The following is a 13,359-nucleotide window of genomic DNA, read 5'->3' as shown; positions in this document are numbered from 1 at the left end:
TTATCAATATGTTAATACCCTTGATGCTGTCTTACAGGGCTTTGAGGCTTTGTTTATTTTATTTTATTCTTTTTTCTTTCTGTTCCTCAGACTTGATCATCTTCACTGATCTATCTTTAAGTTTGCTGATTCTTTCTCCTGACTGCTCAAATCTACTGTTGAGCCCTCTAGTGAATCAGCTAAAATATATGTCACAAAGTCCAGGCTCATGTAGTACATTTATTGGACAACCCTGTGTGTCTTCATTAAGCACTTGCATTTTCCCCCTCATACAATTCTGAACAAGCTTGGTTATCTGTTTCCAGAGCACAAAAGATCAGAAAAGAGGCTACTTAGAGACTATTCTCCCAATAAAAAGAGAAATGACAGGAAAACTATGAAAAGTGAATATCATAATCTAAAGAGGTCAGACCACTTAGCCTAAGCAATGTGCTTCATACTTAAACACTTTCTGAGAGGTTTATCAAATTAAATCATTATGTGATAGTTGATATTCATAATAAATATCTCAAGCCAATGGAAAAAGGTTACATGTATGTTCAGTATCAAAAGAATCTCCTTAGGAAAGCAGGGAAACAAACTTCTAAAAATACAGGAAGTTTTAGCACTCAAGGGGGTTTCACTTATATGAAATGTCAATCTCAGATGTCTCAAAAATTGGTAACAGATAATTAAAGTATTCTTCTAGTTTATAGATACAGATCTTTACCAGATTTACATGCATATTTTAACTAACTTAACAGATTTTATTTAATAAACTGACAAATAAGCAAATTTTGTGGAGGAATTGGGCCACTTTTGCTGGATTCTATGATGGAAAAAGACTCAAGTTGTCCAGTTCAACCTATGCCTGAATACAGGAATCTTTTCTAAAATCCATGTATAGTCATCATTCCAGTTTGTGCTTGAACATTTTCAGGGATTTGGGTGGAGTTGGCAGTTGACCTTTCCAAATAAACGCCTCCATTACTGCATAGCTACCAGAAATATTTTTCTACACTTAGCTGACATCAGCTGCTCTGTAAATTCCTTGTTCTACTTCTAGTTCTAAGTAATTTTACTTTGACTTCCCTTTCCTCTTTCAGATGCTGACCCTTGAAACATAGCTATCACTGCTACTTAGGTGTCTTCTCTAAGCTAAACATATTATTTCTCTTAACTATTGTTCATATAACATAGCTTCCAGAAGAATCAACATCTCATTCGTCACCTCTGAATAGCCTCAAATTTATTATCAGTTTCTTCAGGTATAACATCCGTAAGTGGACACACATATGTAATGTGTTCTGATTAAAGTAGTGTACAGTAGTACTATCACACTCCACACTTGGTGGAACGTGTACAGTGTACATATTCCACTAATGCAACCTAACATGTTTTCCAATAACCTTATCACAATCTTAACTCCCATGTGGAAAGTAACACCTAAGCTCTTTTTTTCTTTGGCCATGCTGCATGGCTTATGGCATTTTAGTTCCCCCAGCAGGGATTGAACCCAGGCCCTCAGCAGTGAGAGCATGAAGTCCTAACCAGTGGACCACCAGGGAATTTCCTAATCTGTCTTTTAAAGACAAGGAGAATTTCAGAATTTAAAGCAGAAGGAAGAGCATTTGCAGTCACAGAGGCGTAAGAGAACATGAATTGAAAAAACCTGTAATGTTTCATTTGCATATTTTTAAATTGTCTGACAGTGGTAAGTTTAGTGTGAATTTTCGCTTCACTACAATTTGAGTCAAATGTAATTATTGATGATGATCTTCTGATTACCCACAATTGCTGCAAATATTTGATTTTTCACCCTGATGCTTTGAAACACAAGTGGACTTCTATTTTATGAAATTGCAGACACTAAAATTAGAACAACAATATTGTGACATTCACCAAATTAGATGAGAATTTATGGAGATTCTCAAGGTACTTTACCTATTTATTAGATACCCTTTCTTGAATCTGTTGGGCTGTGCCAGCTTCTGGATCCTTTTGGAAGGTTGGCCAAGCAGTGCAGGAGAAGGGATCTCCCAGATTACAGACTCTCTACCGCAGCTGTAATAATACTGAACCCTGCAAGTTGTAAAAGAGAAAAGAAGTGAACGAAACAGACATGAATTCAAATTACCATAGTAATTTCCAACACTGACCCCCATCCCCCAGGTCTAGGGGAGTGGGTATGACAGTTTATCCCTTCGCTGCTGAGCTATTTTCTACATAGGGAGAAATTAGAAACAGTTATAAGCCATCAAGTTTTCAGCTGTCTTCTAATATCCTATTCTAAAACAGACAATTTTCTGTAATAAATGAAGTTCATTTTCTAAATAGACCAAAAATTACCCTGATGAAGAGAAAATTTGCTGCTTTTTAAATAAAATATTTTCTTTAGCATCTATATAGACAATTTAAATATTTTTACTAAATTTTTAGTTAATAGGATAAATTACATGATGCTTTTCTTTATGTTAAAGACCTCTGAGCTTAGGAATAAATGCTACTTGATCATGGTTTGTAGATTATTTAATCATTATCAGGCTCTGTTTATTAAGATTTTATTTAAGATAATAATATTGTTCTTCTTATCACTCCTGCCCTTCAATCTTTCCTTTATCAAAATATTATCATTAGTGGAAAAAGAAGTGATATTGACTACTTTAACCTGGCGTTAATTTAGATCGTAGTCCCACTCCTGCTTCTATTATTTTCCAAAGGACCTCTGCTCCTTTAGGACATTCATAGATATGGCTCTGCGTTCATCTGCCCAGGCTTCTGTCTGCTGGTTGCTAATATAAGCCTTGGTCTGGGTTTAAGCCTGTATTTCCCTTGCTTTTGACCACTCAGACTTGAGACCCATCTATACCATCACACATCTCCTTTTAAGGGGCTTGAGACTATGCAGCCCTGGCTCTACTGCCTGACAGAGCTGACTCAGCCACTGCCACCCACATACACAGCCAAGCTCTGACAGGCAGAGAACCTCCAGCACTTACCTGGGATTTGCCTTTTGCAGGAACTGGGAGTTCAGTTTGGGAATTGGAGACAGAGAAGGAAGAGGTGATTTTGAACAGGGGGGCATTTGGAAGAGATCAGACCCAAGAAAGGAGGGCACAGTGGGTGGAAGGAAGGAGTGAGCAGCACAAAAGAAAGATGCTCTTGGAGAGTAGGGCAAAGGGTAGAAGTCCAAGAAGCAAATAAAACAAACAAACAAAAAAAAGAAGAAGAAGAAAGATGGGAGGACACCAGAGACATAACTCAATTATTCAACATTCTCTGAGGTGGGAGTGGCTAACACCAAACCATAATACTTATGCCTTACTCTGCCAACAACCAGAAGTACATGAGCATTCTAGAAGATGGAGAAAATAATACATCTTATGGTGGTTATGAAGATTAAATAAGACAATATAAGTCAGTTAATTAAGTTACAAAGCACTATTCAAATAAAATTTTATTAACTAACTTGTATATTAATTCTAAGTTTCATGTGTACATATCTTTTCTGCTTATAGATACTCTATATTAATAGAATGTACAGCTGCTGCCTTTAGGTGCTTCTCCTGTCTTGTAGTCATTTACACACCCAAGTCTCACCATTCCATCAATGTAGCAGGTACTCAAATATTATTTTAATATAGAGTACTCTGCATTTTTCTCATTGTAAAAGAGATAAATATTCATTATAGAAACTTTGTAAGAGCAAGAAAAGTTTAAGAGAGAAAAACAAAAAGCATATATTATCCTGCCATTCAGAGACAACAATACTTTGGAAAAATATTTCCTGACTCATACACTCAATACTTATTGAGCACCAGGCACTGTTAGGCACTAAGGAGAGAGCAGAAAGTAAGACAGACACAAAATCACTACTTTCTTGGAGCTTCTTCTCTATGTTGGGAGGAGAATAGCAAAAATTCGGTAGATAGTTGTGATAAGTGCTATGAAGGGCACTGGCTATGCAACAGAGATAGAGGCTTTCCGAGTAGGTTTGTGAGGAGGTGGAATGTTATGTGGAGAAAAGCAGTCAGGAAAGTCCCTCTGAAAAGCTGAGACCTATGCTGAGACCTAAGGACCAGAAAGTCTTGTAAGCATTGCAGGCAGAGGGAGAAATATGAATAAGGTCTTGAGATGGTAAAGATCATGACATGTTTGATGAATAAACATTATTAAAAATAAAAAGAGGATCATATCATAATACAGTTTTCTATTTAATTTTTTTCACTTAATATTATAGCATAAGCATTTCCCACATATAAAAAAAGCAGCAAACATATAAAAGCAGCAAATTATTACCAATAATGAGAAAAATCAATCCCTAGAAACAGACCCACAAATGACATAGTATAGAATTAGTAGGCAAGGAGATTAAAAAATTGAGCAAGTAGAGATAAGATATAAAAAATACCCAAATTGAACTTCTAGTGATAAAAACTATGACACATGAAATAAAAATTACCCTGGATAGGATTCATAGTATATTATATACTACAGAGAAAATGGCTAGTGGAAACACAGAGAGAAATAAAACAGAAAGAGAGGGAAAGAGAACAGATTCAATGAGCTGTAGGACAAATCCAAGCAGCCTAATGTGTAATTGGAGCCCACAGAGAAGAAGTAATAAATACCAATTCTATACATTTTCCGATTGATTCTATGAGGACAGCATTGCCATAAACAAAGACATTACAAAAAACAAAGATATTACAAGAAAACTACAGACCAATATCCCTCATGAACACAGATGCAAAAATTCTAAAATTTTATTGGAACACAGGCATTCTCGGTTTACATATGTCTGTACCTGCTTTCCCAGAGTTGAGTAGTTGGTGCAGATATTTAATGGCCAACTTTATATCTGGCCCCTTCCAGAAAAAGTTTGCTGACTTTTGACTAAAGTTGTATATTGAAAGAGGAGAGAAATGGCTACCTCAATTATCATGGAAACCAAATTTCAGATAAATAATAGCATCTTCACTTTTTTCTTTACTTTAAACTCCCTCACTGCCTGTACCCATCTTCCCTACACCTCACCATCTTTCCTCAAAGAGTCAACCAGCAGAAAGTCCAGTCATTCAACAAACATGCACCAAAAACAAATTTGCAATGGGCGTCAAAAGTCTTAACATTATTACCTTTAGATGCCCTAATTAACTTATGGTAACCATGCCCATGGGTGGTATACAAAATTCACAGTTTCATGCACAAATAAGTTCACCCACAACAGTGTTATATATGGTACATATCCTTGCATACTACCTTATTTTATTAAAAAATCAAACTTGTGATAAGCCAAGACACTATAAAATATAATACAAGTCTGCAACAGCTAAATATTAGATGTTGCTCTGGAAAAGTTTTACTGTAGCATCAGATTGGAAACAGATATAGAATCCCTAATCCCCAATAAATTTGTGTTCCTGATAACACACAAATACTAACCTGTTAGGTACATATTCGTGGGAGACTTCCTTAGGCTGGGCAAGGTTCTCAAGTCTTTTGGTCAGTTGAGCCTTCAAAGCATTCCGGGAAACAGGGCGAATAGGATCTTGATTTCCCCAAAACAGTTTTCTGTTAAAAAGCAGAAAAATATAATGGTAAGAAATTCACTGCTAATTGGCATCTTAGAAAAGGCTCTTGATGTCTTCTCTACTAATTTTACTTCACTTCAAGAACTATCTCTATTACAAAATTTTACAGTTTCCAGACATCAGAAGCTGAATAAACTACTTATGGAAGTAAGAACAAGACTGTTGTATCTACTGTCTTAAAAGATGCTGACCAAAAATGAACCTATTAGAGATAGTTCTATTTCTGCCAACATGTAGTTAACACTGTAATTTATAGTCAGGTCAGCAAAAAATGGGCATGCCACTTATCTACACTGTGCTCCCAGTTTGGGTAAAGCACTGTACCAGGTGGTCAGACCCAATCAACTCCCAAAGGCCCCACCTCCAAATACCATCACACTGGGGGTTGGGATTTCAACATATAAATTTTAAGGGGACATAAACATTCAGTCTATATCATCTGATAAAATACTGGTATTCAAAATATACAAAGAACTCTTAAAATTCAACAATAAGAAAACAACCTGATCAGTGGGCAAAAGATCTGAATAGACACTTTACAAAAGACAATATACAGATGGCAAATAAGCATATGTAATACGCTCATCATCATGTCATTACGGAATTGCAAATTAAAATAATAAGATAGCACTACACACCTATTAGAAGGGCTAAAATATAAACCACTGATGACACTGTGGAGCAACAGGAACTTTCATTCATTGCTGGTGGGAATGGTGCAGACACTCTGGAAGACAGTTTCGTAGTTTCCGACAAAGCTAAGATCATATTCTTACCATATGATCCAGTAATTGCACTCCTAGGTATTTACCCAAATGAGGTGAAAACTTGTATCTACACAAAACCTGCATATGAATACTTATAGCAACTTTATTCAAAACTGCCAAAAATCAGAACCAACCAACATGTCCTTCAGTAGGTGAACAGATAAACTGTGGTACATCCAGACTACAGAATATTACTCAATGCTGAAAAGAAATTGCTGCTGAAATGAAAGCCATGGAGGAACCCTAAATGCATATTTCTAAGTGAAAGAAGCCTGTCTGAAAAATTTACACATTGTACAATTCCAACATTATATGGCAATCTGGAAAATGGAAAACTATAGATATAGTTAAAAGATCAGTGGTCACCAGGGGTCTGAAGAAGAGGGAGAGAGGGAAGGGATCTATAAGTGGAGCACAGGTAATTTTTAGGGCACTGAAACTATTCTGTATAATAATGTAGTAATGAATATATGACATTATGCATTTGTCAAGACCCATAGAACTGTACAACACAAAAAGTGAACCCTAATGTAAACTACAGACTTTTGTGAATAATAATGTGTCAATATTCATTCATTAATTGTAACAAGTGTATCACATTAATGCAAGATAATAATGTTAATAACAGGGGAAACTAGTGGGTGGTAATATAGAAACTTTCTCTGTACTTCTGTTGAGTTTTTCTGTAAATCTAAAACTGCTTTAAAAAATAAAATCTATTAATTAAAAAAATAAAAAAGCAATAGGAGATCAGAAAAAAGAAAAAAAAAAATCAGGCTTCACTTGGGAGCCAAAAAAGAAAAGGGGGAGTCCTGTGACCAAAAGTGGAAAGACAGTGGGTCCAGCCTGCTGGAAATCTAGAACACAGATATGCTCTAGGCAGGGACTTAGAGACAGCAGGACCAGCTGTTAGAAGCAACAAAGTTGAACTTGGAGGATAGACACAAGTGTTTCACGTGAGTGTGGAATAATGCCCTGGGACAGCGGTTGGAATCATCTGGGGAGCTTTTCTCTCTGTGTTTTCACTAGCCATCAGCGTATTGGAATCATCTGGGGAGCTTTTAACACTCCTGAAGCCTATGCTGCACCCTAGGCCAAATGAGTCAGGATTTCTGGGAACAGGACTCAAGCATCAGTCAGTTTTAAAATTTTCCAGGTGATTCCAGTGTGCAGTCAAATTTGAGAATCAATGACCTAGGATTTGCCTTCTATGTGTTGACTCAACTGAGGTGAAAATATTGATTCAGTGGATCCAGTTAGTGGACAGGTAAGAATAATACTTACCTACTTAATGTAAGGAATACATCATCACACACAAGACTACATAATATTGCCTTACCTATCTGGGGCTCCCCATTGTTTCTTAGGCCTAGAAAGATCTTGAATTCTCTTCCTAGAAAAAGAACTAACAAATACCAGCTGATTAATTCAAAGAGAATGTTTAACAAATATGATTACATTAGATGACTCCTACTCAAACAAATCTCATTAGAGGAAGAAAGAAAAACCAATGTCTTATTTAATGTGATTTTTTTTAATTTTCTTTTTTTTTTATGTAGCAGGTTCTTATTAGTTATCCATTTTATACATATTAGTGTATATATATATCAATCCCAATATCAATGCCACTTTCCCCCTTTGGTGTCCATAAGTTTGTTCTCTGCATCTGTGTCTCAACTTCTGCCCTGCAAATCAGTTCATCTGTACCATTTTTCTAGGTTCCACATATATGCGTTAATATACGACATTTGTTTTTCTCTTTTGGACTTACTTCACTCTGAATGACACTCTCTAGATTCATTCAAGTCTCTAAAAATGACCCAATTTTGTTCCTTTTTATGGCTGAGTAATATTCCATTGTATGTATGTACCACCTCTTCTTTATCCATTCATCTGTCGATGGGCATTTAGGTTGCTTCCATGACCTGGCTATTGTAAATAGTGTTGCAATGAACATTGTGGTGCATGACTCTTTTTGAATCATGGCTTTCTCTGGGTATATGCCCAGTAGTGAGATTGCTGGGTCATATGGTAATTCTATTTTTAGTTTTTTAAGGATCCTCCATATTGTCCTCCATAGTGGCTGTATAAATTTACATTCCCACCAACAGTGTAAGAGGGTTCCCTTTTCTCCACACCCTCTCCAGCATTTGTTTGTAGATTTTCTGATGATGCCCATTCTAACTGGTGTGAGGTGATACCTCATTGTAGTTTTGATTTGCATTTCTCTAAAATTAGTGATGTTGAACAGCTTTTCATGTGCTTCTTGGCCATCTGTGTGTCTTCTTTGGAGAAATGTCTATCTAGTTCTTCTGCCCATTTTGGGATTGGGTTGTTTTTTTTTTTTAATATTGAGCTGCATGAGCTGTTTATATATTTTCGAGATTAATTCTTTGTCTGTTGATTCATTTGCAAATATTTTCTGCCATTCTGAGGGTTGTCTTTTCATCTTGGTTGTAGTTTCCTTTGCTGTGCAAAAGCTTTTAAGTTTCAGTAGGTCCCATTTGTTTATTTTTATTTCCATTACTCTAGAAGGTGGATCAAAAAAAGATCTTGCTATGATTTACATCAAAGAGTGTTCTTCCTGGGCTTCCCTGGTGGTGCAGTGGTTAAGAGTCTGCCTGCCAATGCAGAGGACATGGGTTTGTGCCCCGGTCTGGGAGGATCCCATATGCTGTGGAGTGGTTGGGCCCGTGAGCCATGGCCGCCAAGCCTGCGTGTCTGGAGCCTGTGCTTTGCAACGGGAGAGGCCACAACAGTGAGAGGCCTGTGTACCGCAAAAAAAAAAAAAAAAAAAAAAAAAAACAACCCAGTATTCTTCCTATGTTTTCCTTTAAGAGTTTTACAGTGTCCAAGCTTACAATTAGATCTCTAATCCATTTTGAGTTTACTTTTGTGTATGGTGTTTGGGAGTGTTCTAATTTCATTCTTCTACATGTAGCTGTCCAGTTTTCCCACCACCACTTATTGAAGAGACTGTCTTTTCTCCATTGTATATCCTTGCCTCCTTTATCATAGATTAGTTGACCACAGGTGCATGGGTTTATCTCTGGGCTTTCTATCCTGTTCCATTGATCTATATCTCTGTTTTTGTGCCAGTACCATATTGTCTTGATTACTGTAGCTTTGTAGTATAGTCTGAAGTCAGGGAGTCTGATTCCTCCAGCTCCGTTTTTTTCCCTCAAGACTGCTTTGACTATTTGGGGTCTTTTGTGTCTCCATAAAAATTTTAAGATTTTTTTGTTCCAGTTCTGTAAAAAATGCCATTGGTAATTTCATAGAGATTGCAGTGAATCTGTAGATTGCTTTGGGCAGTATAGTCATTTTCACAATATTGATTGCTCCAATCCAAGAACATGGTATATCTCTCCATCTGTTTGTATCACCTTTAATTTCTTTCAGCAGTGTCTTATAGTTTTCTGCATACAGGTCTTTTGTCTCCCTAGGTAGGTTTATTCCTAGGTATTTTATTCTTTTTGTTGCAGTGGTAAATGGGAGTGTTTCCTTCATATCCCTTTCAGATTTTTCATCATTAGTGTATGGGAATGCAAGAGATTTCTGTGCATTAATTTTGTACCCTGCAACTTTACCAAATTCATTGATTAGCTCTAGTAGTTTTCTGGTGGCATCTCTAGGATTCTCTATGTATAGTATAATAAAATCTGCAAACAGTGACAGTTTTACTTCTTCTTTTCCAATTTGTATTCCTTTTATTTCTTTTTCTTCTCTGATTGCTGTGGCTAGGACTACCAAAACTATGTTGAATAATAGTGGTGAGAGTGGACATCCTTGTCTTGTTCTGATCTTAGAGGAAATGCTTTCAGTTTTTCACCATTGAGAATGATGTTTGCTGTGGGTTAGTCGTATATGGCCTTTATTATGTTGAGGTAGGTTCCCTCTATGCCCACTTTCTGGAGAGTTTTTATCATAAATGGGTGTTGAATTTTGTCAAAAGCTTTTTCTGCATCTATTGAGATGACCATATGGTTTTTATCCTTCAATTTGTTAACATGGTGTATCACATTGATTGATTTGCGTATATTGAAGAATCCTTGCATCCCTGGGATAAATCCCACTTGATCATGGTGTATGATCCTTTTAATGTGTTGTTGGATTCTGTTTGCTAGTATTTTGTTGAGGATTTTTGCATCCATATTCTGTTTTTTGCATCAGTGATATTGGTCTGTAATTTTCTTTTCTTGTAGTATCCGTGTCTGGTGTTGGTATCAGGCTGATGGTGGCTTCATAGAATGAGATTGGGAGTTTTCCTTCCTCTGCAATTTTTGGAAGAGTTTGAGAAGGATGGGTGTTAGCTCTTCTCTAAATGTTTGATAGAATTCACCTGTGAAGCCATCTGGTCCTGGACTTTTGTTTGTTGGAAGATTTTTAATCACAGTTTCAATTTCATTGCTTGTGATTGGTCTGTTCATATTTTCTATTTCTTCCTGGTTCAGTCTTGGAAGATTATACCTTTCTAAGAATTTGTCCATTTCTTCCAGGTTGTCCATTTTATTGGCATAGAGTTGCTTGTAAGAGTCTCTTAGGATGCTTTGTATTTCTGTGGTGTCTGTTGTAACTTCTCCTTTTTCATTTCTAATTTTATTGATTTGAGTCCTCTCCTTCTTCTTGATCAGTCTGGCTAAAGGTTTATCAATTTTGTTTATCTTCTCAAAGAACCCATTTTTAGTTTTATTGATCTTTGCTATTGTTTTCTTTGTTTCTATTTCATTTATTTCTCCTCTGATCTTTATGATTTCTTTCATTCTACTAACTTTGGGTTTTGTGTGTTCTTTCTCTAGTTCCTTTAGGTGTAAGGTTAGATTGTTTATTTGAGATTTTTCTTGTTTCTTGAGGTAGGCTTGTATAGCTATAAACTTCCCTCTTACAACTGCTTTTGCTGCATCGCACAGGTTTTGGATCATCGTGTTTTCATTGTAATTTGTCTCTAGGTATTTTTTTACTTCCTCTTTGATTTCTTCAGTGATCTCTTGGTTATTTGGTAACGTATTGCTTAGCCTCCACGTGTTTGTGTTTTTTACGTTTTTTTCCCTGTAATTCATTTCTAATCTCATAGCGTTGTGGTCAGAAAAGATGCTTGATATGATTTCAATTTTCTTAAATTTACTGAGGCTTGATTTGTGACCCAAGATGTGATCTATCCTGGAGAATGTTCCATGCGCACTTAAGAAGAAAGTGTAATCTGCTGTTTTTGGATGGAATGTCCTATAAATATCAATTAAATCTATCTGGTCTATTGTGTCATTTAAAGCTTCTGTTTCCTTAGTATTTCTGTTTGGATGATCTGTTCATTGGTGTAAGTGAGGTGTTAAAGTCCCCCACTATACTGTGTTACTGTCTATATCCTCTTTTATAGCTGTTAGCAGTTGCCTTATGTATTGAGGTGGTCCTATGTTGGGTGCATATATATTTATAATTGTTATATCTTCTTCTTGGGTTGATCCCTTGATGATTACGTGGTGTCCTTCCTTGTCTCTTGTAACATTCTTTATTTTAAAGTCTATTTTATCTGATATGAGTATTGCTACTCCAGCTTTCTTTTGATTTCCATTTGCATGGAATATCTTTTTCCATCCCCTCACTTTCAGTCTGTATGTGTCCCTAGGTCTGAAGTGGGTCTCTTGTAGACAGCATATATGAGTCTTGTTTTTGTATCCATTCAGTGAGCCTGTGTCTTTTGGTTGGAGCATTTAATCCGTTTATGTTTAAGGTAATTATTGATATGTATGTTCCTGTTACCATTTTTTAAATTGTTTTGCATTTGTTTTTGTAGGTCCTTTTCTTCTCTTGTGTTTCCCACTTACAGAAGTTCCTTTAGCATTTGTTGTAGAGCTGGTTTGGTGGTGCTGAATTCTCTTAGCTTTTGCTTGTCTGTAAAGCTTTTGATTTCTCCCTCCAATCTGAATGAGATCCTTGTTGGGTAATCTTGGTTGTAGGGTGTTCCCTTTCATCACTTTAAATATGTCATGCCACTCCCTTCTGGCTTGTAGAGTTTCTGCTGAGAAACCAGTTGTTAACCTTATGGGAGTTCCCTTGTATGTTATTTGTCGTTTTTCCCTTGCTGCTTTCAATAATGTCTTTAATTTTTGCCATTTTGATTACTATGTGTCTTGGCGTGTTTCTCCTTGGCTTTATCCTGTATCAGACTCACTGCGCTTCCTGGACTTGGGTGGCTATTTCCTTTCCCATGTTAGGGACGTTTTCTACTATACTCTCTTCAAATATTTTCTTGTGTCTTTTTTCTCTCGCTTCTCCTTCTGGGACCCCTATCATGTGAATGTTGTTATGTTTAATGTTGTCCCAGAGGTCTCCTAGGCTGTCTTCATTTCTTTTCATTCTTTTTTCTTTATTCTGTTCCACGGCAGTGAATTCCACCATTCTGTCTTCCAGGTCACTTATCCATTCTTCTGCCTCTGTTATCCTGCTATTGATTCCTTCTAGTGTATTTTTCATTTCAGTTATTGTATTGTTCATCTCTGTTTGTTCTTTAATTCTTCTAGGTCTTTGTTAAACATTTCTTGCATCTTCTCGATCTTTGCCTCCATTCTTTTTCTGAGGTCCTGGATCATCTTCACTATCATTATTCTGAATTCTTTTTCTGGAAGGTTGCCTATCTCCACTTCATTTAGTTGTTTTTCTGGGGTTTTATCTTGTTCCTTCATCTGGTACATAGCCATCTGCCTTTTTATCTTGTCTATCTCTCTGTGAATGTGGTTTTTGTTCCACAGGCTGCAGGATTGTAGTTCTTCTTACTTCTGCTGTCTGTTCTCTGGTGGATGAGGCTATCTAAGAGGCTTGAGCAAGTTTCCTGATGGGAGGGCCTGGTCACCACTGTATTCTTCTTATTGGGCCACAGAACCACATCAATTTATTTGATTCAAAGTAGATACTTTGTCCTAGAGTCTGTAGGCACCATCCTCAAAAAGAATTATATCTGAGCTGCTGCTTCAGCTGTGCCTTCAGTAGGTTGTTCCATCATTCAGTGAGGCCAGCAGCTTCTC

At 36.6% G+C, this 13,359-nt stretch overlaps 1 protein-coding gene across 1 annotated transcript in view; it reads right to left on the bottom strand.

Annotated features, from left to right (window-relative positions):
• SPMAP2L (sperm microtubule associated protein 2 like) overlaps positions 1–13,359 on the bottom strand; it is a 78,993-nt gene that overhangs the window by 43,585 nt on the left and 22,049 nt on the right. The window contains exons 3-5 of the mRNA XM_073805298.1: positions 7,680–7,745; positions 5,425–5,553; positions 1,924–2,061 (exon numbers count right to left, since the gene is read on the bottom strand). Of these exons, the coding sequence (XP_073661399.1) occupies positions 1,924–2,061; positions 5,425–5,553; positions 7,680–7,745 (333 nt within the window). The remainder of the gene's footprint in view (positions 1–1,923; positions 2,062–5,424; positions 5,554–7,679; positions 7,746–13,359) is intronic.

Source organism: Tursiops truncatus, chromosome 5 (genome assembly GCF_011762595.2).
Source record: "Tursiops truncatus isolate mTurTru1 chromosome 5, mTurTru1.mat.Y, whole genome shotgun sequence".
Lineage (NCBI taxonomy): Eukaryota > Metazoa > Chordata > Mammalia > Artiodactyla > Delphinidae > Tursiops > Tursiops truncatus.
This window is presented reverse-complemented; position numbering and strand designations above follow the sequence as displayed.